Source organism: Macaca nemestrina, chromosome 9, assembly GCF_043159975.1.
Source record: "Macaca nemestrina isolate mMacNem1 chromosome 9, mMacNem.hap1, whole genome shotgun sequence".
Lineage (NCBI taxonomy): Eukaryota > Metazoa > Chordata > Mammalia > Primates > Cercopithecidae > Macaca > Macaca nemestrina.
In genome coordinates, this window is record NC_092133.1 from 63,764,798 (window position 1) to 63,789,742 (window position 24,945).

General features: G+C 37.0%; 1 protein-coding gene across 20 annotated transcripts in view; it reads right to left on the minus strand.

Moving 5' to 3' along the window:
- Positions 1-24,945, minus strand: part of LOC105466141 (catenin alpha 3) — a 1,883,635-nt gene that overhangs the window by 1,693,248 nt on the left and 165,442 nt on the right. For 19 of the 20 annotated variants that reach the window (XR_011607352.1, XR_011607354.1, XR_011607355.1 and 16 more), the window contains one exon: positions 24,037-24,229. The exons of the other annotated variant lie outside the window; for it this stretch is intronic. Coding sequence is in view for 14 of the 19 variants with exons in the window: in XM_071068753.1 (XP_070924854.1) it covers positions 24,037-24,229 (193 nt within the window). In the remaining 5 variants the exon portion in view is untranslated. The remainder of the gene's footprint in view (positions 1-24,036; positions 24,230-24,945) is intronic. 20 annotated transcript variants of the gene reach the window in all.

Sequence of the window (24,945 nt, forward strand, 5' to 3'; positions counted from 1 at the left end):
TGGGTATCAACAGCAGAGGCTACAGAACGGCAAATACGGCAGATCAGCAAATGTTGCTGCCTGATCCTTCTTCTGGAAGCTTCATCTCAGAGGGGCACCTAGTTGCATGAGATTTCAGTCAGCCCCTACTGGGAGGTGTCTCCTAGTTAGGCTACTCAGGGGTCATGGACCCACTTGAGGAGGCAGTCTGTCCATCCTCAGATCTCAAATTCCGTGTGTGAGAACTACTACTCTCTTCAAAGTTGTCAGACAGGGACATTTAATTCTGCAGAAGTTTCTGCTGCCTCTTGTTCAGCTATGCCCTGCCCCCAGAGATGGAGTCTACAGAGGCAGGCAGGCCTCCTTGAGCTGCGGTGGGCTCCACCCAGTTCAAGTTTCCTGGCCACTTTGTTTACCTACTCAAGCCTCAGCAATGGCAGACACCTCTCCCTGAGCCTCGCTGCCACCTTGCAGTTCCATCTCAGATTGTGCTAGCAGTGAGCGAGGCTCCATGGGCATGGGACCCTCTGAGCCAGGTGCAGGATATAATCTCCTGATGTGCTGTTTGCTAAGATGGTTGGAAAAGTGCAGTATTAGGCATGTCCCGATTTTCCAGGTACCGTTTGTCACGGCTTCCCTTGGCTAGGAAAGGGAATTCCCCAAGCCCTTGCACTTCCCAGGTTAGGCGATGCCCCACTCTGCTTCAGCTCACACTCCATGGGCTGCCCCCACTGTCCAACAAGCCCCAGTGAGATAAACCTGGTACTTCAGTTGGAAATGCAGAAATCACCCATCTTCTGTGTCACTCGTGCTAAGAGCTGTAGACTGGAGCTGTTCCTATTTGGCCATCTTGGAACCCTCAATCCAGTGTAATATATTTTTGATGTACTGTTGAGTTCAGTCTGCTAGAATTTTGTTGAGGATTGTTGTATCTCTGTTCATTAGGGATAATGATCTGTTTTCTTTTATATGTTTCACTCTCTGGTTTAGGTATCAGAATAATACTGGCCTCAAAGAATGAGTTAGGGAGAATTCCTTCCTCCTCAATTTTTTGTAAAAGTTTCAAGAGGATTAGAATTAGTGCTTTGTATATTTGGTGCATTGAAGCTGTGAGTCCATCTGGTTCTGGGCTTTTCTTTTGGGGAGTTTTTTTTTTTATTACCAATTCAATATGGCTACTCCTTATTGGTCTGTTTAGGTTTTCTATTCTTTCCTGGTTCAATCTTGGCAGGTGGTATGTTTCCAAGAATTTCTCCATTTCTTCTAGGTTTTCTAGTGTGTGAGTATATCATTATTTATAATCATCTCTGATGATCATTTGTATTTCTGTAGTTATCAGTTATAATCTCTTCATTCTAATTTCTGATTTTATGTGAGTCTTCTCTCTTCTTGGTTGGTCTAGCTAGCAGTTTATCAATTTTGTTTATCTTTTCAAAAAACCAACTTATTGTTTTGTTGATCCTTTGTATGTTTTTAGTCTTTATTTCATTTAATTCTACTCTGATTTTTGTTATTTCTTTTTTTCCTGCTAATTCGGGGTTTGGTTTGTTTTTACTTTTCTAGTTCCTTGAGATGTGATTAGATTATAAATTTGTAATCTTTCTACTTTTATGATGTAGGTATTTAATGCCATAACCTTCCCTCTCAGCACTGCTTTTGCTGTATCTCACAGATTTTGGTATGTTGTGCTTTAATTTTCATTTTTTTCAAAAAAATTTTTATTTCCATCTTAATTTCTTCATTGACCCAATTGTCATTCAGGAGCATGATGTTTAATTTCCATGTGTCTGTAAACGTTCCAAAGTTCCTCTTAGTATTGATTTCTAGATCTATTCCACTATGATCTGAGAAGATACTTGATATGATTTCAATTTTTTTAAATTTGTTGAGACTTGTTTTGTGGCCTAATATATGGTCTACCTTGGAGAACATTCCATTTGCTAATGTAAAGAATGTGTATTCTCCCATTGTTGGGTATAATGTTCTGTAAATGTCTGTCAGGTCCATTTGGCCTAAAGTTCAACTTTTCTTTATGGATTCTCTGTCTCAGTAATCTGTGTAATGCCAGGAGTAGGGTGTTGAAGTCCCCTACTATTACCATATTGCTGTCTATCTCTCTTTAGGTCTAGTCATATTTGTTTTATGAATCTGGGTGCTCCAGGGTTGGATGCATGTATTTAGAATTGTTCTATTCTCCTCATGAATTGATCCCTTTATCATTACATAATGATCTTGTCTTTTTTATGGTTTTTTGACTTAAATTCTGTTTTATCTGATGCAAGTACTCCTGCTTGCTTTGGTTTCTGTTTTGTGGAATATCTCCCCACCCCACCCCTACTTTTAGCCTATAGGTGTCTTTTCAGGTAAGTTTCTTATAAGCAGCATATGCTTAATCTTTTTTAAATTAGTTCAGCCAGTCTACAAATTTAAGTGGAACAGGGAGTCCATTTATGTTCAAATTATTATTGATATGTAAGGGATTTTTTTCTATCATATTGTTAATTGTTTTCTAGTTTTTTAAAAAATTCTTTGTACCCTTCTTTTTCTCTTATTGTTTATCATTTTGGTTTGGTGTAATTCTGTAGTGGTTCCATTTAATTTCTTTCTCTTCCTCCTTTGTGAGCTTGCTTTACCAATGACTTACACTTTTCAATGTTTTTCATGATGGTAAATGTCCTTTTGCTTTCAAGTTTAGTATTCTCTTTTTTGTGTGAGACAGGCTCTGGCTCTGTTGCCCAGACTGGAGTGCAGTGGCATGATCACAGCTTACTGCAGCCTCTACCTCCCAGGCTCAAGTGATCCTCCCACCTCAGCCTCCCAAGTAGCTAGGACTAGAGACATGCACCATGACACCCAGCTAATGTGTGTGTGTGTGTGTGTGTGTGTGTGTGTGTGTGTGTGTGTGTGTGTAGAACCAGTCTCACTATGCTGCCCAGGCTGGTCTTGAAATCCTAGACTCAAGTGATGCTACTGCTTAGGCTTCCCAAAGTGCTGGGATCATAGATTGGAGCTACCATGCTCAGTCTAAGTTCAGGATTCCCTTGGGAATTTCTTGTAGGTCTAGTCTGGTAGCGATGAATTCTCTTAGCATCTGCTTGTCTGGAAAGTGTTTATTTCTCCTTCATTGATGAGGGCTAATCTTGCTGGATATAGAATTATTGGCTGATAGTTGTTTTCTTTCAAAACTTAGAATATATCATGCAATTCTCTTCTGGCTTGTAAAGTTTCTGCTGAGAAGTCCACTAATAGTTTGATGGAGTTTCTGCTGTGACTAGATACTTTTCTCTTGCTGTTTTAGAATTTGCCTTTCACTTTGGCTTTAGACAGTCTGATTATAATGTGCCATAGCAAAGTCCTTTTTGCATTGTATTTGTTTGGGGATCACTGAGCTTCTTGTATCTGGATATCTAAATCTCCTGCTATACTTGGGAAGTTTTCATCTATTATTTCATTAAATGGGCTTTCTAAACCTTTGGATCCCTTTTTGCCCTTATGAATATCAATAATTAGTAAATTCAGTTACTTTATGTTGTGCCAAACTTCTCAAAGGCTTTGTTCATTCTTTTTCAGATTTTTTTAATATATTTTTGTCTCACCGGATTATTTTTAAAGATTTGTCTTCCAGTTCTGAAATTCTTTATTCTGATTAGTCTATTGTGGAAGCTTTTGAATATATTTTCTATTTCCATCAACAAATTCTTCAGCTCCAGAATTTCTGTTTCTTATTTAATATCTGTCTCTTTGATTTCTCATTCATATTCTGAATTATTTTCCTGATTTCTTTACACTGGTTTCAGATTTCTCGTGCATCTTATTGAGCTTCTTTAAAATTAGTATTTTGAATTATTTGTATGGGATTCTGATAATTCCTTTTTTGTTAAGATCTATTGCTGTAGAATTATTGTGTCCCTTTACATTTAGGTTTCCTGAATCTTTACACTGATATCTCCATATCTGGTGTAACAGTTCCTTCTATTTTTGAATTTACTTTTTTTGGTGGAGGCTGATTTTTTCCTGAAGCTATGTCTCTGGTATTGCTTGGGTGGGGCCCTTTGGCTTTGCTTCTGTGTGTGTGCAGTAGTGAAGTATGACTTCTTCAGCTATAAACAACATTAGTGGTATCTGTAGTTTCCTTGACATGTTAGGGTACAGTTATTAGTGGAGGCTGTATTGAATTTATGGGGAGACTGGATTGGCAGATGGACGTGTCTTCAGGCTTTAGTGGTAGTAGTGGTGGGCTAAGCATTAAAGTATGCACGGGTTTGATTAGTGCTGTGCTCCACCTTTGTGGGCATCCTGGCTTCTCTGAGTAGTATACAAAAGTTGAACCTTAGTCTTTCCCTGAATACTCTTGAAATTTTAGATTTTTAGATTTTTAGAATCTAACACATTTAGATTTCCAAATCTAATCAGAAAACTATTTTATACTTATATTATTTTTAAATGTTTCAAGGAAAAAGAATCTATACACTTTAAGAATTAAAAGCAAATCTCTTTACTTTTTTTCCTGTCTGTCTCCCCACTAAAATGTTAGTCAGCTCAGTGAGGGCAGGTCTTATCTGTCTAGTTGACTTTTGTGAGCCCAGCACATATAACAGAGCCTAGCCCACAAAAAGGTTTCAATAAATAATTATTTTTAAAAGAGAGAAGAAATGTAAGGCTCTGGGGAAAGACAGATAGTATACATATAATATTTATCTGTATTCATATGAGGGAGATTCACTTTCCCCTACTTAATAATGGAAAATGAAAGAACTTTGGAAACACTATTTGATTGCTCTTTCATATGTGCTTCCACACCCTTTGTTCATACCATTACAGTGTCATTTATCAGACATTATTACAGCTATTTGCATATGTATTTTTCCCAATATACTCTGGGTGCCCAGGATATATCTTATTTATTTTTATATACCCGGGGCCCAAAATAGTACCAAATAGAGCTACTAAATATTTAACCAAAATAGGTAAACAGTAGACATACAATAAATGTTTGCAAATTAATAGGAAAAAGGCATAAGGAAATAGTATAAATGCAGTTTCTTTTGTGATCTTCTTCTTTCTCTCCTAACAATACCCATTGTTATACTGACTAATCACTTCCTTTCCATAATCTTTCTCTCGCATTATAAACTCAGATTTTATTTCTGATTAGAACAAATGCTGAGCCAGGCTTATTTTATATTCCACTCTTTTTTCCTATTTTTTTAATATTCATCAAAGCATTAATGAAAAAACAAGAGAATGCCTTTTCTATTGTAATTAAAATCTATAATTTCATGTAAAAAATTTTTAGTAGTTGAAAGCAAAAGCTAAAACCTGTAGAACTGAGAACCTTATCCTCTGTGGGGATCTCACAGTACTACTAAGTCACCTTTCAAGTAAATTTCAACCAAGTTTGCTCTACAACTCTAAATTTGACTGACAAATCTTTAAACTTGTTATACCCAGATCATTAGTTACCTTTTTTCCCCAGCAACAAAACTAATTAATATTTTTGGTTACTATTTGTCTCTAGAATTTATTCTGAAAGACAACTCATGATGCTAACAAACATCTCAAAGTGGAGTTATCCCAGCTACCATAATAATAGATCATGTATCACTATACTGTATACATTTTTCTCTATCTTAGAAAAAATATTCCTAAATGTTTATGAATACAAAGTATATTATCTGTTACAATACTCTGATCTGTGCAATTTCATGTATAAGCAGCAAGTATCATATACTGCATTACATCGCTTTTGCAAAATTGGTTACTCACATAAGCCAAAGTGCAAGACTTTACTATCCTAGGGGATCCCAAAAGGACAGGTTATGTGTGTTTGCATAATTCAAATGTTTTCTCCTTTTTAAAATTACCATTCAAATGTTTCATTTCAGAGATAACATCTCATCAAGTACCTATCCTAAAAAAAGTCTATTGCATTTCTATACACCAATAACACCAGAAATTGAATTGATTTGAGTCCAGAAACATTGCCATGCATATATGGAACTTCAGCATTTGAAAAAAGTGACATACCAAAACTGTTTTTCAAAGTAGTCGTACCAATTCCCACAAGCAATGTTTAAAAGATCCTATTGCTTCAAAGTCTTTCTAACATATGGTATTGTCAGACTTTTTAATTTTTGCCAGCTGAATTGCATAAAATGATACCTCATTTGCATATCTATCTCACTAATAAGGACAGACATCTCTTTATATTCTTATTGATGTCATGTGTATACTGTTCTGTGAAATTCTTTTTGGGCCATTTTCATTTTGTTCATTTTGCCCTTCTTATTGATTTGTGAAGGTTCACTATATATTCTTGTTATAAATCCCTCATTGGGTTTATACCAATATCTTCTCTAAGTATATCTTTCCATTTTCTTTTAAAAACTTTTTGACAGAACAAAGTTCTTAATTTTGAATTAGTAAGATTTGAATTAGTAAATTTTAAACTAGTTTACTTTGAACTAGTAAAATGTACATCTTTTCAGAGCTTTTTGTTTCATGTTTAATAAATCTTGCTCTACTCCCAAAGCTTAAAAAATCCCTTATTTTTTAAGGAGTTTTTTAAATTGTTTTTGACATTTAGATCCTAAGTGTACCTGGAGTTGACTTTTTGTCTATAGTTATGAGAAGCCAAGTGATAGAGAGACTGAACAACAGAGAAGTCAAAAGAATGTTGCAGCTGATTGGAAGAACTGGGCAAATAATTTTAAGTCCTTTCCCAGCAAGTCAGGAAGGTAAACTTGGAGTTCTGGGCCTACCTAGGGAGAAATGTCTAGCCAACATTCCACATTTTAAATGGGACTTTACAAAACTTTAAAAATTAATTCTATAATTTTAATCACAATATCCAGCATCCAATCAAAAATTATCCAACATATCAAAAGACAATATTGGATACTTAAGAAACTGAAAGGAAAAACAGACAATAGGAACAAACCTACAAGAGAACCGTATTAGACAAATTAGATATGGAAATTAAGTATAATTGAGATGATCAAGAAAAATTATATCATGATGAAAATTTCAGCAGGAAATTAGAATTTGTAAAAACCTATTAGGTGAAAATTCTTGAACCAAGTAATATAATAAAGATTGAAGCAGTTGGATTCAATATCACATAGACATAGCTAAACACAGGATTATTAACCATAATATGTTAATAGAAAATGTCCAGATAGAAGCACGAAGAGAAAAACAAATGTACAAAATACAGAAAAGAGCATAAGAGACCTATGAGACATAATGAAAACATATTAAATGCATAATCATAATTTGAAAAGACATGTAAGAGAAGAAGAAAAGGGATATTTGAAGAGAAAATGATCAAGAATTCTCCAAAATAAATGAAAGACATCAAACCATAGTGGACTTAAAAGTGTTATAAACCCCTAGCAGGATAAATACCAAGAAAACTACATGAAGGCATATTATAATAATATTACTGATAGCAATGGGAGATAGACAAATTCCTCTGCAGACAGGGATGGGTCCCCAGTGAAACCCAACCTTCAAGCAAAGGACAGTCTAAAACCTGAAAATGAACTGCCAGTTCAGGACAGAGTCCGCGACCGGAGTGAGAACTTTCATCCGTATCTTCCCCACTCTCTCTCAATTGGTTCCTTCTGAATGATGCCTTTTAACCAACTGAATGGTGCTTTTTCCAAGACCACTCAAAGACCTATCAGCATGCAGTCCCCCATTCTAAGCCCATAAAAACCCCGGACTCAGCCCCACAGCCTTACCCACTTTTGGGACCTCTCTCATTGCTGACAGTTTTCTTTCTGTCGCTCAATAAAATTCTACTTTGCCTTACTTAATCTCCAGTGTCCATGTACCTTATTCCTCTTGGTCCCAGGACAAGAATTTGCTGAACTGCTGGAGCAAAATAGCTGTAACATTCCTCCTCACAAAGCTAGGGACAGCAGGAGTAAAATCACTCTAACATTCCCTCCCACTCACCAAACAAAGAGAGAGAAGCAGCTGCTGGACACCACTCTCTCCCACTCACTGAACTATGGGAGCAAAAAAGCCACAATATTTCTAAAACGAAAAGATTAAAAATTTTTTTTAAACAAGTCAGAGAAAAAAACACAGTACCTTCAAAGAAGTTGCAAAATGACTTATGGTTAATTTGTCAGTAGCAACAATGGAATTCAGAGGCAAAAGAATAACCTCTCCAACTTGCTTTAAAAAAGAATAAAAAAGAACTTATTTCCAACTTAAAATTATTTACTCAAAGGAAAAAATAAACTCAAAACTGGAAGTGGCAGTTTCCAGTGCTAGCAATAATAAGATAGAATACACATGACTAATCCTTTCACAAATAACAGACAAAATATATAAAACAACTACTTTTTTTTAACTTTTTTTCCTTCCAACATTTATTTTAGGTTCAGGGGTACATGTGCAGATTTGTTACATCAGTAAACTGCATGTCACTGGGTTTCGGGGTACAAATTATTTCATCACCCAGGTAGTAAGCACAGTACCTGGTAAGTAGTTGTTCAATCCTAACCCTTCTCCTACCCTCCACCTTTAAGTAGGCCCCAATGTCTCTTATTCCCTTCTTTGTGTCCATATGTACCCAATGTTTAGCTCCCACTTATAAGTGAGAAGACGTGATATTTGGTTCTCTGTTCCTACATTCATTCACTCAGGGTAATGGCCTCCAGCTGCATCCACGTTGCTGCAAAGGACATGACTTCATTCTTTTTTATGGTTGCATAGCAGTCTATGGTGTATACATGGTACATTTTCTTTATCCAATCCACCATTGATGGGCACCTGGGTTGATTCCATGTCATTGCTATTGTAAATAGTGCTGCAATGAACACATGAGTGTGTGTGTCTTTTTGGTAGAATGATTTATTTTCTTTTGGATATATATGTAAATTGTTTTAGGCAGTACAGCCATTTTAACAATATTGATTCTTCTGATCCATGAGCATAGAATGTTTTTCCATTTATTTGTGTCATGTCTGATTTCTTTCAGCAGTGTTTTCTAGTTCTTGTAAAGATCTTTCACCTCCCTGATTAGCTGTATTCCTAGGTATTTTGTACTTTTTGTGGTTATTGTGAATGGATTGCATTCTTGATTTGGCTCTTTGCTTGGATGTTATTGGCATACAGAAATGCTGCTGATTTTTTTATGTTGATTTTGTATCCTGAAAGTCGTTTATCAGGTCTAGAAGCCTTTGGGCAAAGATGATGGGGTTTTCTAGGTATAGGCTCAAATTGCCTGCAAAAAAAGATAGGTTGAATTCCTCTCTTCCTACTTGGATGCATTTTTTTTCTTTCCCTTACCTGATTGTTCTGGCTAGGACTTCCAGTACTGTGTTGAATAGGAGTGATGAGGGTGAGCATTCTTCACTTGCTCCAGTTCTCAAGGAGAATGCTTCCAGCTTTTGCCCATTCATATGGTGCTGACTGTGACTTTGTCATAGATAGCTCTTATTATTTTGAGGTATGTACCTTTGATGCCTAGTTTGTTGAGGGTTTCTAAACTGAAAGGATGTTGAATTTTATTGAAAGCCTTCTCTGTATCTATTAAGATGATCGTGTGCTGTCTTTTAGTTCTGTTGATGTGATTAATCACATTTATTGACTTGTATATGTTGAAGAGAACTTGCATCCCAGGGATAAAGCCTATTTGATTGTCATGAATTAGCTTTTTGATGTGCTGCTGAATTCAGTTTGCTTGTACTTTGTTGATGCTTTTTGCATCCATGTTCATGAGGTATATTGGCCTGAAGTTCTCTTTTATCATTGTGTCTCTGCCAGGTTTTGGTGTCAGAGTGTTGCTGACCTCATAGAATCAGGGAGGAATCCCTCCTCCTCGATTTTTTGAATAGTTTCAGAACAATAGGTACCAGCTCTTCTTTATATGTCTGGCAGAATTTAGTTGTGAATTCATCTGGTTCAGGGCTTTTTCTAATTAGCAGGGTATTTTTTATTACTGATTCAGTTTCAGAACTCATTATTGATCTGTTCAGGGTTTCAATTTCTTCCTGGTTCATTCTTGGGAGTTGGTATGTTTCTGGAAATTTATCAATTTCTTCTAGGTTTTCCAGTTTGTGTGTATAGAGGTGTTCACAATAGTCTCTGAGGGTTTTTTATATTACTGTGAGGTTGAAGGTAATGTCCTCATTATTTCTGGTTGTGTTTATTTGGATCATCTGTATTTTTTTTTTCTTAACCTAGGTAGTACTCTATCAATCTTATTTGTTCTTTCAAAAAACAACCTTTAGGTGTCACTGATCTTTTATTTTAAAAAAAATTATTTCCATGAGTTTTGGGGGAACAGGTGGTATTTAGTTACATGAGTAAGTTTTTTAGTGGTGATCTGTGAGATTTTGGTGCACCCATCACTTGAGCAGTATACACTGTACCCAATTTGTAGTCTTTTATCCCTCACCCCATCTCCCACCCTTTCCCATGAGTCCCCATAATCTATTGTATCATTCTTATGCCTTTGCATCCTCATAGCTCAGCTCCCACTTGTAAGTGAGAACATACAATGTTTGGTTTTCCATTCCTGAGTTACTTCCCTTAGAATAACAGTTTCCAGTTCCATCCAGGTTGCTGTAAATGTCATTAATTTGTTTCTTTTATGTCTGAGTAGAATTCCATCATATATATACACACAAAAATGTGTTTTACATCTCAGTTTTATTCAGTTCAGCTCCGATTTTGGTTTCTTTTCCTCCACTACCTTTGAGGTTGGTTCTCTTGCTTTTCTAGTTCCTCTAGGTATGATTTAGATTGTCTATTTGAGAGCCTTCTGCCTTTTTGATGTGGGCATTTGGTGCTATAAACTTTCCTCTTAATACTGCTTTAGATGTGTCCCAGAGATTCTGGTGCATTGTATCTTTGTTTTCATTTTATCCAAAGTATTTCTTGTTTTCTCCCTTAATTTTACTGCTTACCCAAAAGTCATTCAGGAGCACATTGTTTAATTTTCATGTCATTATATGGTTTTGAGAGACCATCTTGGTATTTATTTCTATTTTTATTGCACTGAGGTCCTAGAATGTGGTTGGTATGATTTCAGTTTCTTTGAATTTGTTAAGAATTGCTTTACAGCTGAGCATCCAGTTGATTTTAGAGTATGTGCCATGTGCACATGAGAAGAATGTATATTCTGTGGTTGGGTGGAGTCTTCTGTAGATGTGTCAGGTCTTGGTCAAGTGCTGAGTTTAGGTTTTGAATATCTTTGTTTGTTTTCTGCCTCTATGATCTGTCTAATTCTGTCAGTAGGGTGTTGAAGTCTCCCACTATTATTGTGTGGCTGTCTATCTTTATAGGTCTGTAAGAACTTGTTTTATCAATCTGGGTTCTCTAGTGTGGAGTACATATATTTTTAGAATAGTTAAATCTTCTTATTGAATTGAACCCTTTATCATTATGAAATGTCCTTCTTTGTCTTTTTTCATCATTACTGTTTAAAGTCTGTCTTGTCTGAAATAAAAATATCAACCTCAGCTCTTTTTTGTTTTCCATTTGCTTGGCAGATCTTTCTCCATCCCTTTATTTTGAGCCTATGGGTGTCACTGTAGGTGAGATGGGTCTCTTGAAGACAGCATGCAGTTGAGTCTTGCTTCTTTATCCGACAACTTGCTGTGCCTTTTAAGTGGGGCATTTAACCCATTTACATTTATGGTTAACACTGATATGTGCAGATTTGATCCTGCCATCATATTGTCAGCTGGTGTTTATGTAGACTTGATTATGTAGTTGCTTTATAGTGCATTGGGTCTATGTACTTAAGTGTTTTGTGGTGGCTGGCAATAGTCTTTTGTTTCCATGTTTAGCACTCCCTTAACCCATTTATACCGGTGGTTGCAATTTTTTTAATTTTTGCAATCAGACCTTGGTGATGACCTTGAGCAGTAGAATATAAGTAATTCCCACATGCTTACCATTCCAATAATGGAACACTAGGGGTAAATGGGTTTTTAAGGACCTCTCAAAAGACAGGTCTAGTGGTAACAAATTCCCTTAGCATTTGCTTTTCTGAAAAGGGTTTTATTTCTCCTTTGCTTGTGAAGCTTAGTTTGGCTGAATATGAACTTCTTGGTTGGAATTTCTTTCTTCAAGGATTAAGGATGCTGAATATAGGCCTGTAGTCTCTTCCAGATTCTAAGGTTTCTGCTGAAAGGTCCACTATTAGCCTGATGAGATTCCCTTTGTAGATGACCTGCCCCTTCTCTCTAGATGCCTGTAATATTGTTTCTTTGGCATTCACCTTGGAGAATGATAATTATGTGTCTTGGGGATAGTCATCTTGTATAGTATGTCACAGGGGTTCTCTGAATTTCCTGAGTCTGAACATCAACCTCTTTATAGAGGTTGGGGAAATTTTTGTGGACAATATCCTCAAATATGTTTTCCAATGTGTTCTCTCTTTCCCTCTCTTTCAGGGATGCCAATGAGTCATAGATTTGGTCTCTTTATGTAATCCCATATTTCTCAGAGATTTTGTCCTTTTTTGTCTTTTTTCTTTATTTTTTTCTGAGTGAGTTGATTCAAAGAACCAGCCTTCAAGCTCTGAGATTCCTTCCTCAGTTTGATCTATTCTGCTTTTAATACTTCCAGTTGTTGGCCGGGGGCGGTGGCTCAAGCCTGTAATCCCAGCACTTTGGGAGGCCAAGAAGGGCGGATCACGAGGTCAGGAGATCGAGACCATCCTGGCTAACATGGTGAAACCCTGTCTCCACTAAAAAAAAATACAAAAAACTAGCCGGGCAAGGCGGCGGGCACCTGTAGTCCCAGCTACTCGGGAGGCTGAGGCAGGAGAATGGCGTAAACCCGGGAGGCAGAGCTTGCAGTGAGCTGAGATCCAGCCACTGCGCTCCAGCCTGGGCGATAGAGTGAGACTCTGTCTCAAAAAAAAAAAAAAAAAAAAAAAAAATACTTCCAGTTGTTTTATAAAATTCTTTTGGTGAGTCTTTCAGCTCTATCAGATTAGTTTGGTTCTTTCTTAAAATGGCTATTTTATCTTCAGCTCTTGAATCATTTGACTGGATTCCTTAGATTCCTTGGATTGGGTTTTAACTTTCTCCCAAATCTTGATAATCTTTCATGCCATTCAAATTCTGAATTCTATGCTGTCGTTTCAGCCATTTCAGTCTGGTTAAAAACCACTGCTGGTGAGCTAGTGCAGTCATTTGGAGGTAAGAATACACTGGCTTTTAGAGTGGCCAGAGTTCTTACACTGGTTCTTTCTCATCTGTGTGGGTTGATGTTCCCTTAATCTTTGAAGTTGCTCTCCTTTGGATCAAGCTTTTTGCTCTTATATTCTTTGATGCCCTTAGAGGTCTGACTGTGGTATAAGTTGAATTTGGTCAACTGGCTTCATTTCTGGATGATTTCAGAAGGTCAAGGCTCAGCTCATCACTTCTGTGCTGCATGCTCTAACTGTGTGGGGGCAGGGACCAAGCCCACCGCTTTGTTCTCTGGCCCCTCAAGGTTAAGCACCTGCTGCACTGGAGGGACCAAGATTTTCCTGGTCCACTGGCAACAATACTCTGATGGAGGATGCTGGCAAAAGCCCTTCATCGGGGTGGTGTCAGTGGGGTTGATGCTCACATGTGTGCACCAGCAGCAACAGGGCAGTGGTAGGGAGGTGGGGGCTGTGCATGCACACGTTCTCCAGTGGCACCAGGGTGGCAGTCACAAGGTTTATAGGACGAGGCTGCAGGTGAATGCACACCAGCAAAGTGGTGGGTGGAAGCTGTGAGGAGGTGCACACTGGTGGGGGCCCATCTGCAAAAGTTATCTGACAGTTAAATTGGATCTGCCAGTCAAAGAGTTATGGTGGTGGCTACTGGAAAGCACACCAGTTGGGCATCCAAGGCTGCGCTGCAAAAGAATGTAGCCAGACAGAGACCTTGGGAGAGGCTTGGCAGAGAGAGGAGCACTCATCAGACTGACTCCACCCCACAGCTAAGATAGCCCTGCTCTGTCTAGATCTGACAGTCAAGAAAGGCCAAAACTACCTAGAGGAGTATGGCAAGCCTTGGGGGATGGGCATCCCTGGCCATGTGCCACTGTGATCATTCTTGTTCCAAACTCTCTGGGTTCCAAGCAGGCTAGATTCCTGTCTTTGCCAGCTCTCCAAACAGCTCTCCTTGCCAGTTCAAATGTCTATGGGGATCATGGGGTATCCTGCACCTAGGATTCCTGAGGTCCCTGGTGAGAGCGGGCCACTCTATGCCTATTTAACTCACCCCTTCCCCAGGAGCCTCTCAGGGCCAAGAATGAGTCCTGATGCTTGGCAACCCCATGTAGGGTTCCCAGCTTCCTCCCTCTTCAGTCCAGGATCTGCATTCTCCTTCCAACCACTTTCAATGCCTTCCTTCCAAAGTACTGTTCAGAGTGTGCTGATTTTGATGGTCTGGTCTCTTGGTGGGAGAAGCTCTTCCTGATCCCTGTAGTCAGCTAGCTTGGCTCCTCCCAAAAGATCTATTTCAAGGCACCTGATAAGGACAGAAAGCAAAAGGAAACTGGAGAGAATTTGACTCTTGAAATACTAGAAACCATACTGGTTGAGAGTTACATTTATATGGCATTTCCTATAAGTACACTCTCCAGTGGGACAGCATAGGGCAGTTAGAACTCAAATAGTACGCTACCATCTTACTGACTTAAGATGTCACAGGACAGAGTCTGGGAAAGGACAGAGTGAGTAAAAACTGAAGGTAAAAAACAATCTCATAAAAGAGAAAACTAAAGATTGGGGAGCCCTGAAGGTACACATGAACTTTTCTAAAACTGGGAAGATGCCAAAGAACCCAATAGAAAGCAATAATCATAAGGAAAAAATAAAAATAAAAATCTGTGCTGTGATTTCAATTGCTGCCCATTTCATTTCAGGAACAACTGAGTTTAAAGTTTGAATCCTGCAAGTTAGATAGGTTTTGTAAACACATCAAACTGTCCACTGAAACTTCACCAAACTCTATAGAAGAAAAGACCATGTCCCAGGACTAAGAATTCTCTGTAAGAATAAAAACCAAATCAACCTGGTAAAAAGGCTACACAAACTCCTGGTTATTCACCAGTAATTTAACCACCTGCTGAAATAAAACTCAACACTCTTCCAAGGAAAATAAAAGAATCCAAAATATCTCTTTCTTTTTCCATCTCTACCATTTCACCCAAACAAGAATCCAAAATACCTATAGTCTCTTTTCTATACTGTCAAGTATATAACCAAAACTTACTATCATATGAAGAAACAGGAAAATGTCACCCATAGTCAAAGAAAAATCAGTCAACAGAAACAAAACTCAGTTGTAGTCAGCAAATAAAGGGTGTAATGCAACTATCATAAATAGATTTTAAAAGAGACTAGTCCTAATGGATGAATAGATGGGAAATTTCAGGAATGGAAACTATTTTCAAAAACAAATGAAAATTCAGGAACTAAAGTAAAAAAAAAGGTTCACTGGATGGATTTTAAAATAGACTGGAGAGGGCAGAAAGAATTATTGTGATATATTTAAATTAAATGTTATAAAGTACCATTTAAAATATGACAAGATATGAAATACTTGGGGACAAATTTAATAAAATATGTGCAAGATTTATATCCAAAATAAATGTAGAGATATATACCATGCTTTTAATCAGAAGACTCATCACTGTCAAAATGTCAGTTCAGCCCAAATTGATCCATAGATGTAATCTAGTCCTAAATGAAATCGCAGTGGACTTTTTTGTAAAAATTGACAAGCTAATTCTAAAATATCTATGAGGTTCAAGGCACCTAGAATAACCTAATCAAAATAATTTGTATTTCAATTACTATGAGGTACAGTAATTAGGACTATTGTGGCATTGGTGTAAGAATAGATATATAAATCAAAGATTCATATTCATATAAGAGTACCTAAGTAGACCCATACATATATGGTCAATTGGTTTTCAACAAAGGTGAAAGAGTAATTCAAAAGAAAAACATAGTTTTTTCAATAAGCGGTACTGGAAAAACTAAACATCTAAATGCTTATATATGGTACTGGAGCAATTAACTTCTATATTTTAAAAAAATGTGACCTCTAACTCACGGAATTCATAAAAATTTATTTCCAGGTAGATTGTAAAACAATAAAGCTTCCAGATGCTAACATAAGAAAATATCTTCTTGACTTTGAAGTACTCATGTTAACAAACTTTTTTTTTAACAGAACACAAAATCTCTACCCATAAAGGAACAAAATGGTAATTTGGAATTTATTTAAATTAAGAACTTCTGAATATTTAAAAATGGTTAATATTATGACAGGGAGAAGATATTTGTAATACCTACAACTAACAAAAGGACTCATATCCAGAACATATAAAAAGTTATCAGAGAAATACAAATTAAAACTATAATATAATACCACTACACACACTTGAACCAAAAACACCGACACTTGCTAACACCAAGTTCGCAAAGAATGTGGAGCAATTGGAACTCATATTAGAAAATTCACTTTGGAAAGCTGTTTGGTAATATATATTAAAACTGAGCATATGTATACCTTATGACCCAGAAATTTCATTCCTAGGTGTTAGTCCAAAAGAATGTCTACATTAATGCACTGAAAGTAATGCACAAATGTATATATAATAGCAATGCTTATTAAAGACAAAAACCGGAAATAATTCAAATGTTCATCAGCAATAGAATGGATAGATAAATTATGGTCTATTATCAATGAATGAATGAACTACTATATGGTGAGCTCTCACAGACATACAACATTAAGCAAAAGAAATCAGACACAAAATACAACACACTGTATAGTCTCACTATTTAAAGTTCAAAAAGAGGCAAAACTAACCTATGGTGTTAGAAGTCAGGATAATGATTACCTTTGAGATGAGGGAGTAGTAGCTGGTAGGGGGGACAAGGGGCACTCTTAGGGTTTAATAATATTCTATTTCTTGATGTGGGTGGAGGTTACACGAGTGTGTTCACTATGTGGAAATTTATTGTTGTTAGAGATAATGTGTGCACTTTTCTGTATATATGTTATTCTTCAATAAACCATTTAAAACATTAAAAACAACCACTTGTGTGGCTTAGAACAGTGGTCCCCAACCTTTTTGGCACCAGAAACTGGTTTCATGGAATACAATTTTTCCACAGATAGTGGGTGGGGGGAATGGGGATGGTTTCATCCTGAAACCATTCCACTTCAAATCATCAGGCATTAGATTCTCATAAAGAGCACTCTTTGCCCATGCCTATGTCCTGAATGGTACTACCTAGGTTTTCCTCTAGGATTTTTATGGTATTAGGTCTAACATTTAAGTCTCTAATCCATCTTGAATTAATTTTCGTATAAGGAGTAAGGAAAGGATCCAGTTTCAACTTTCTACTTATGGCTAGCCAATTTTCCCAGCACCATTTATGAAATAGGGAATCCTTTCCCCATTTCTTGTTTGTCTCAGGTTTGTCAAAGACTTCATGTCTAAAACACCAAAAGCAACGGCAGCAAAAGCCAAAATTGACAAATGGGATCTCATTAAATTAAAGAGCTTCTGCACAGCAAAAGAAACTACCATCAGAGTGAACAGGCAACCTACAGAATGGGAGAAAATTTTTGCAATCTACTCATCTGACAAAGGGCTAATATCCAGAACCTACAAAGAACTCAAACAAATTTACAAGAAAAAAACAAACAACCCCATCCAAAAGTGGGCAAAGGATATGAACAGACATTTCTCAAAAGAAGACATTCATACAGCCAACAGACACATGAAAAAATGCTCATCATCACTGGCCATCAGAGAAATGCAAATCAAAACCACAATGAGATACCATCTCACACCAGTTAGAATGGCGATCATTAAAAAGTCAGGAAACAACAGGTGCTGGAGAGGATGTGGAGAAATAGGAACACTTTTACACTGTTGGTGGGATTGTAAACTAGTTCAACCATTATGGAAAACAGTATGGCGATTCCTCAAGGATCTAGAACTAGATGTACCATATGACCCAGCCATCCCATTACTGGGTATATACCCAAAGGATTATAAATCATGCTGCTATAAAGACACATGCACACGTATGTTTATTGCGGCACTATTCACAATAGCAAAGACTTGGAACCAACCCAAATGTCCATCAGTGACAGATTGGATTAAGAAAATGTGGCACATATACACCATGGAATACTATGCAGCCATAAAAAAGGATGAGTTTGTGTCCTTTGTAGGGACATGGATGCAGCTGGAAACCATCATTCTTAGCAAACTATCACAAGAACAGAAAACCAAACACCGCATGTTCTCACTCATAGGTGGGAACTGAACAATGAGATCACTTGGACTCAGGAAGGGGAACATCACACACCGGAGCCTATCATGGGGAGGGGGGAGGGGGGAGGGATTGCATTGGGAGTTATACCTGATGTAAATGACGAGTTGATGGGTGCAGCACACCAACAAGGCACAAGTATACATATGTAACAAACCTGCACGTTATGCACATGTACCCTACAACTTAAAGTATAATAATAATAAATAAATTTTAAAAAAAAAGAAAAAAAAAAAAGAGCACTCAAACTAGATCCCTCACATGTGCTGTTCACAATAGGGTTCACACTCCTAAGAGACTCTAATGCCGCAGCTAATCTGTCAGCAGGTGGAGCTTAGGTGGTAATGCTCATTTCTCTGCCGCTCACCTCCTGCTCTGCGGCCTGGTTCCCAACAGGCCATGGACCAGTACCAGTCCACGACCCAGGGTTGGGGACCCCTGGCTTAGAAGCAATGTCTAGAGATTGTAGGGTAATAGAAACTGTATAAAGGTAGTATATATGCTACAGGCAAAACACATAATCTAGACATTATAAACAACTCTTAACTAATCCCTGGGTAACTGCTATATGAATATTCTAAAACTATTTAAAGAAAATGTCAAATTTAATGCTTTGCCATTGTATTGGTATAAGTGTACGAGTAAGCTATAAGATCATGAGTAACTATAAGTAATAATTTACAATGTGAACCACTTCTGCTGAATCTCTACACTTCTACCCACATATTACCTTTCCTTTCACCATCTCTCCCTTATACTACCCATGTTTCACCTTTCATGGGCAAGTTCTTTAGTTAACCAAAACGCCCACATTATTTATCACTTCAAGTCTGTAAATAAAGTCACCAAAAGCAATGAAACAGAATCTTGTAGTAAGGCTACATAAATTATATGTCTTTATTGGAAGGAAAGATTTTCTAAATTGGTCTCAATTTAGAAGTCAATAAATATATAATAAAGCTATCTCTACTCTCAATATATTTTCATAACATTTCAATATATTTTCACTTTTGCAAATACTTTAACCTTATTAGTTGCTCTTCATTAGTCCTTCACATTATGCCACTGGACAAATACCTTTAAAAAAATAACTCAAAGCAGGAAACTACTTAAAATACATTTCCAGTATTTTATAGAGTTTATTGGATCAGAATCCATTCTCCTTATACTTCAACTCCACCACTGAGCTTAAAATTCCTTCCAAGCTTTTGGGAACAATGCTCTCAGTGTCACTATCCCTACTATACATAGGATAATCATTGGCTGTTCCCCAAATTCCAGAACCATGTGCCATTGCATTGCTTTCCTCCCACACTGAAGTCACTGGCAGTAGCTCATTTTGGCAGTTTGCCAAATAAATCACAGGGTAAAGAACTTGGTGATCTTTAACCAAATGAATCTGCGGTGTATGCAGCATATGACATGTAGAGGTATTCCACACGTTATAATAGAACACAGTGAAGGATATACCCTGTACAGCATAATCCTGGAATCAAGACTTCTCTTTGAGAACTTCTCTTTAAAGTAACATCCTTTTTTTGAGCTAAAAAGGTCAACTTACTTAAAAACAAAGGCAAATACCATCTCATGGCAACTATTGTTCCCTTCCGAGAATGACTGATGTCTTACATACTTATTACCAGACAGTTTATGGAAATTATGCTGTCAAATAGATCGCATTTTCCTACAGAAACAGTGTAAGGATAGGGCTCATATCCCTTACCAAAGAATCAACAGAGAAACTATAATTATGAGAGTTAAAGCAAAGATAAGACTATTATAAAATTTTATAATATAAAGTGACAAAAGGATGCTTCAACTTTTTAATTTATTTAACAAACGTTTAACAGGTGTCTGTGATGTGTCAGGCATTGGTAATCAAATAACACCTGGTACCTGCCATGCTCAATAAATTAACTAACAGTCACGATTTACTAAACAAGCACATCAATGTTCACTGTATAGGGTGGTTACTGTCATGAATGAGAGATGCTTAGAGTCTGTGAGGACAGAGAAGACAAACTTCTAAATCAGCATCCAGGGATCAGTAAACACTTCCTGGAAAAGATGACCTGGGCTCAGCTTTACTACATGAGCAAGAACTGACTGAATTAGAAAGGCAGTCCAAGTGACAGGAATATGGTCATGTTCTGCATAACAACATTTCGGTCAACAACAGATGCATACATGATGGTGGTCCCATAGGATTATAGTAGAGTTGAAAAATTCTTATTGCCTAGTGACCTCATAGCCATAGTAAGATTGTAGTGCAACGCCTGCGGGTTTTGGTAACACTTCCAGAAGAAGGCATTGTTAACATAGGAGATGAAAATTCCCATGTGTGCTATTGCCCCTGAAGACCTTTCAGTGGGACAAGATATGAAAGTGGAAGGCAGTGACATTGACAGCCCTAATTCTGTGTAGGACTAGGCTAATGTGTGTATTTGCGTCTTAGATTTTAGTAAAAAAAAAAAAAAAAAACCTTAAACAGTAAAAAAAAAAAAAAAAAATTTAAAATTTAAAAAAGAAAAAACTTATAGAATAAGGACAGAAAAGAGAAAATATTATTGTGCAGCTGTACAATGTGTTTTAATCTAAGTATTACTACAAAAGAGTCAAAAAGTTAAAAAATTTTTAAGCTTATAAAGTTAAAAAGTTGCAGTAAGTTAAGGTTAACTTATTATTGAAGAAGGAAAAATATTTTTAAATAAATTTAGGGTAGCCTAAGTGTACAGTATTTATAAAGTCTACAGTGATACTAGGCATTCACCACTCCCTGACTCACTCAGAGCAACTTCCAGTCCCGCAAGTTCCATTCATGGTATGTGCCCTACACAGGTGTACCATTTTTTAATTTTTTTAACCATATTTTTACTGTGCCTTTTCCATGTTTAGGTATACAAATACTTACCACTATGTTATATTAATCATTGCCTGCAGCATTCAGTATAGTAACATGCTGTAAAAGTTTGTAGTCTAGGATGCCTAGGTGTGTTGTAGACTATGCCATCTAAGTTTGTGTAAGTATACTCTATGATGTTCACACAATGACAAAATGACATATGGATGTACTTCTCAGAACATGTCCCCATTGTTCAATAAGGTATGACTGTAGCTGATAACACATGCACAGAGGCATAAAGCAACATGGAACATTCAAGAAACTGAGAGTTCCTGTTTGGAGGAACATTTGAGGGAGGAGCAGTCACAGGAAATGAGGTGCAAGATAATGGCAGAAGCCAAATCATGAAATGCTTTGGGAGGTAGGTTTAAAGTTTGAACTTTATTGAAAAAGGTAGTCCCCCTGATCCTCCAACAGCTACTAAAAATGATTTTAAGCAGACAAGTAAAATGAGCATATTTTCATTTTTAAAAGATCTATTTGATTTTACTATGGAGGAAAGCTAATGCAATAACCCTGAATTCAAGAAGCAATGTTAAGAATAGAGTAGAAGGAACAGATCTGAGAGACAACAAGGAGAAAAAATTCATTGAACCTGACTGATGAAAGAATATATACACCAAACCCCCATGACACCAATATGACAAACCTGCATATGTACCCTGAACCTGAAATAAATGTTTTAGAAAAGTTTTTAAAAGTTCATTGAACTTAGACTTTAATTGGAAGAGAGGGTGGAATGAAAGGAAGAGTCTAAACTGGCTTGGTGACTAAGATGATGATCAAGAACAAGGACAAAGTGTGGGTCTCTGTTGGTAGGGAGCAGGGAAAAACAACAAATATATTTCAAATTATCTTGCACATTATGTTGTCTATATACTGTCTGAAGAATACGTATAAAATATAAATTGTATATAATATATATAACAAAGTGTAGCCATTTTGGAAAACAGTGTGGAGGTTCCTAAAGAAATTAGAAATAGAACTACCATTAAGAGCTAGCAATCCCTCTTCTGGGTATAACACTGAAGTAAAGGAAAGCACCACTTATAAAGATATCTGCACTCCCATATTCACTGTATCATTTTTTACAATAGTCAAGATATGAAAACAACCTACGCGTCCATCAACAGATGAATGGATAAATAAATTGGTCTATATATACAATGGAAAAAAGGAGATCCTGCCATTTGTCACAACATGGATGAAACTGTAGGACATCATGCTAAGCGAAATAAGCTAGACATAGAAAGCTATTGCACAATCTCACTTATATGTAGAATCTTTGTTTAAGAAAGTCATATAGGCAAACACAGAGAATAAAACAGTATCTACCAGGGGCTGGGGGCAGGAGTGAGGAAATGGGCAGGTGCAGATCAAAGGATACAAAGTTGCGGTTATGAATAATGAACAGCTCTGGAGATCCAGTACACAACATGAAGACCAGAGCTAATAATGTTGAATTCAGGATTTTTGCTAAATGAAATTTAGATGCTCCTGCTACACACACCAAAAAAATGGGTAACTGTGAGATTAAGAATATGTTAATTTACTTTATTATAGTAACCACTTTACTATTTATATGTATTTCATAACATTATGTTGTATACCTTAAATATACACAATAAAATTTATTTTAAAATAAATTCACATAAATACAATTTTTTTTTGAGGTGAAGTCTCGCTCTTGTCCCCCAGGCTGGAGTGCAATGGCACGATCTCAGCTCACTGCACCCTCTGCCTCCTGGATTCAAGTGATTCTCCTGCCTCAGCCTCCCACGTTTACAGGCGCCTGCCACCACGCCCAGCTAATTTTTGTGTTTTTAGTAGAGATGGGGTTTCACCATGTTGGCTAGGCTGATCTTGAATTCCTGACCTCAGGTGATCCGCCTGCCTTGGCCTCCCAAGTGCTAGGATTACATGCATGGGCCACCACGCTCAGCCAAAAATTTTTTTAAGTATATAACAAATAATCCCCTGTATCATACATGTGACATAAAGCTTACTGTTACTAGTATATTCATTTTAATTATTTAATTAGCAAAGGCTTCCTGATTTTCTTAAAGTTATGTTGGGGGGTTAAGGGAGAAAAATATTTAAAAATCCCAAGTCTCTTTTACAAAGCTGAACAAGAAAATTTAACTTTCCTTTTCTTCCCAAAATAGATACTTGCAGAAAGCTGATATATACAAAAGCATTCCACTAACCAAAGAACATTCAGCAATTATTTTAAAACTATCCTACAGTTTAGACTTAAATTCATTAGAAAATTGCTGTATTATCATAAAGATCGCAAAAAGATGAAATATATGCTTAGATTATGTAATATTAACAAAGCAGCAACTTGACTCATGCATACTTTATGCAAAGCATTTTTTAAAAAGTTTAGGAAATCTAAACCTTCAGAAATTTGCAAAGTTAAAAATGTACTTCTGAGATGGTCATGTCTGAAACTTCTATTTCCCAGCTGTTTACAAGGAACTTCATAACTTATTTATGTATAGACAAATAAATCTTCAGCTTCATTAGTCATTTCTCACTATATCCTATGACCAAAAAAGGGTACTCTTCTCTTTGTTTATTATGGAAAAGCTATGTCAAGGCGGGGGAGGAAGAAGAATTGCCTGCGGGGACTGAGCAACTAAAAAGAAGAGCCTAGAGTGGGACTGAGCCTTGGAGCTGTCTAATGAGCCACTCTGCCTCCCACAGCTAGCTCCTCACAGCTCTGCAAAAGACTAAAAAACTGGAGCCAACAAAAACAAAACACTCACAGATCTAATTTGGTAACTAACACCCTAAAGATATGCAGTTTGCTCCTGAGCAGGACTAGAGTACTCACTTTCTTTGCGAACTTCCTCAAGTGAAGCCGTAAGCTCATCCTTTAAAACTGTAGCTTCCTGGGCAATCTTCTCTCCCTTGTCTAATAAATTCCAAGTTGCTTCCTCCACAGAAGCTAGAAGGATACTGGCTCTTTTCGAACGTCCTTTTTTCCTGCTGGAAGGGTTCTGGGGACAGTTTACAAGTGTGGTAACCTAAAATTGAAAAAATACAAAGTACTCCATTGACAAATTGTAAGGCGAACACAGTCCTGTGATATTACAGCCCAGAACAAAAGACAGTACAGTTGACCCTTGAGCAACTCAAGGGTTAGGGGCACCAACCCACCATGTAGTTGAAAATCTGAGCATAACTTTCGACTCCTCAAAAACAGAACTACGAATAGCCTACTGGTGGCCAGAAGCCTGATAACAATAGTCGATTAACACAGATTTTGTATCTATATGTACTATATAACTGTATTCTTACAATAAGATGAGCTAGAGATAGTGTTATTAAGAAAATCATAAGGAAGAGAAAATATAAATAAATAAATAAGTGGATCATCATAAAGGTCTTCATCCTCATCATATTCATATTCCTGAGGAAAAGGAAGAAGAGGAGGGTTGGTCTTGCTGCCTCGGGGGTGTAAGAGGCAGAAGAGATGGAGGAGGTGGAAGGGAAGGCAGGAGAGGCAGGCACACTTGGTGTAACTTTTATTGAAAAAAATTCCGAATAAAAGTAAACCTGCATAGTTCAAACCAGTGTTGTTCAAAGATCAACTGTATTTCACAGTAACATGACTCATTTCCAGTGCTATCGATACACCTACAAAAGTCAAGTCATGGCACCAAGAACAGCAGCAGGAGCCACCATGGAGTTCCCAACTAAAAATAGGAAGTGAGAGCCTTAGCGTTTGAATTTCAAAATA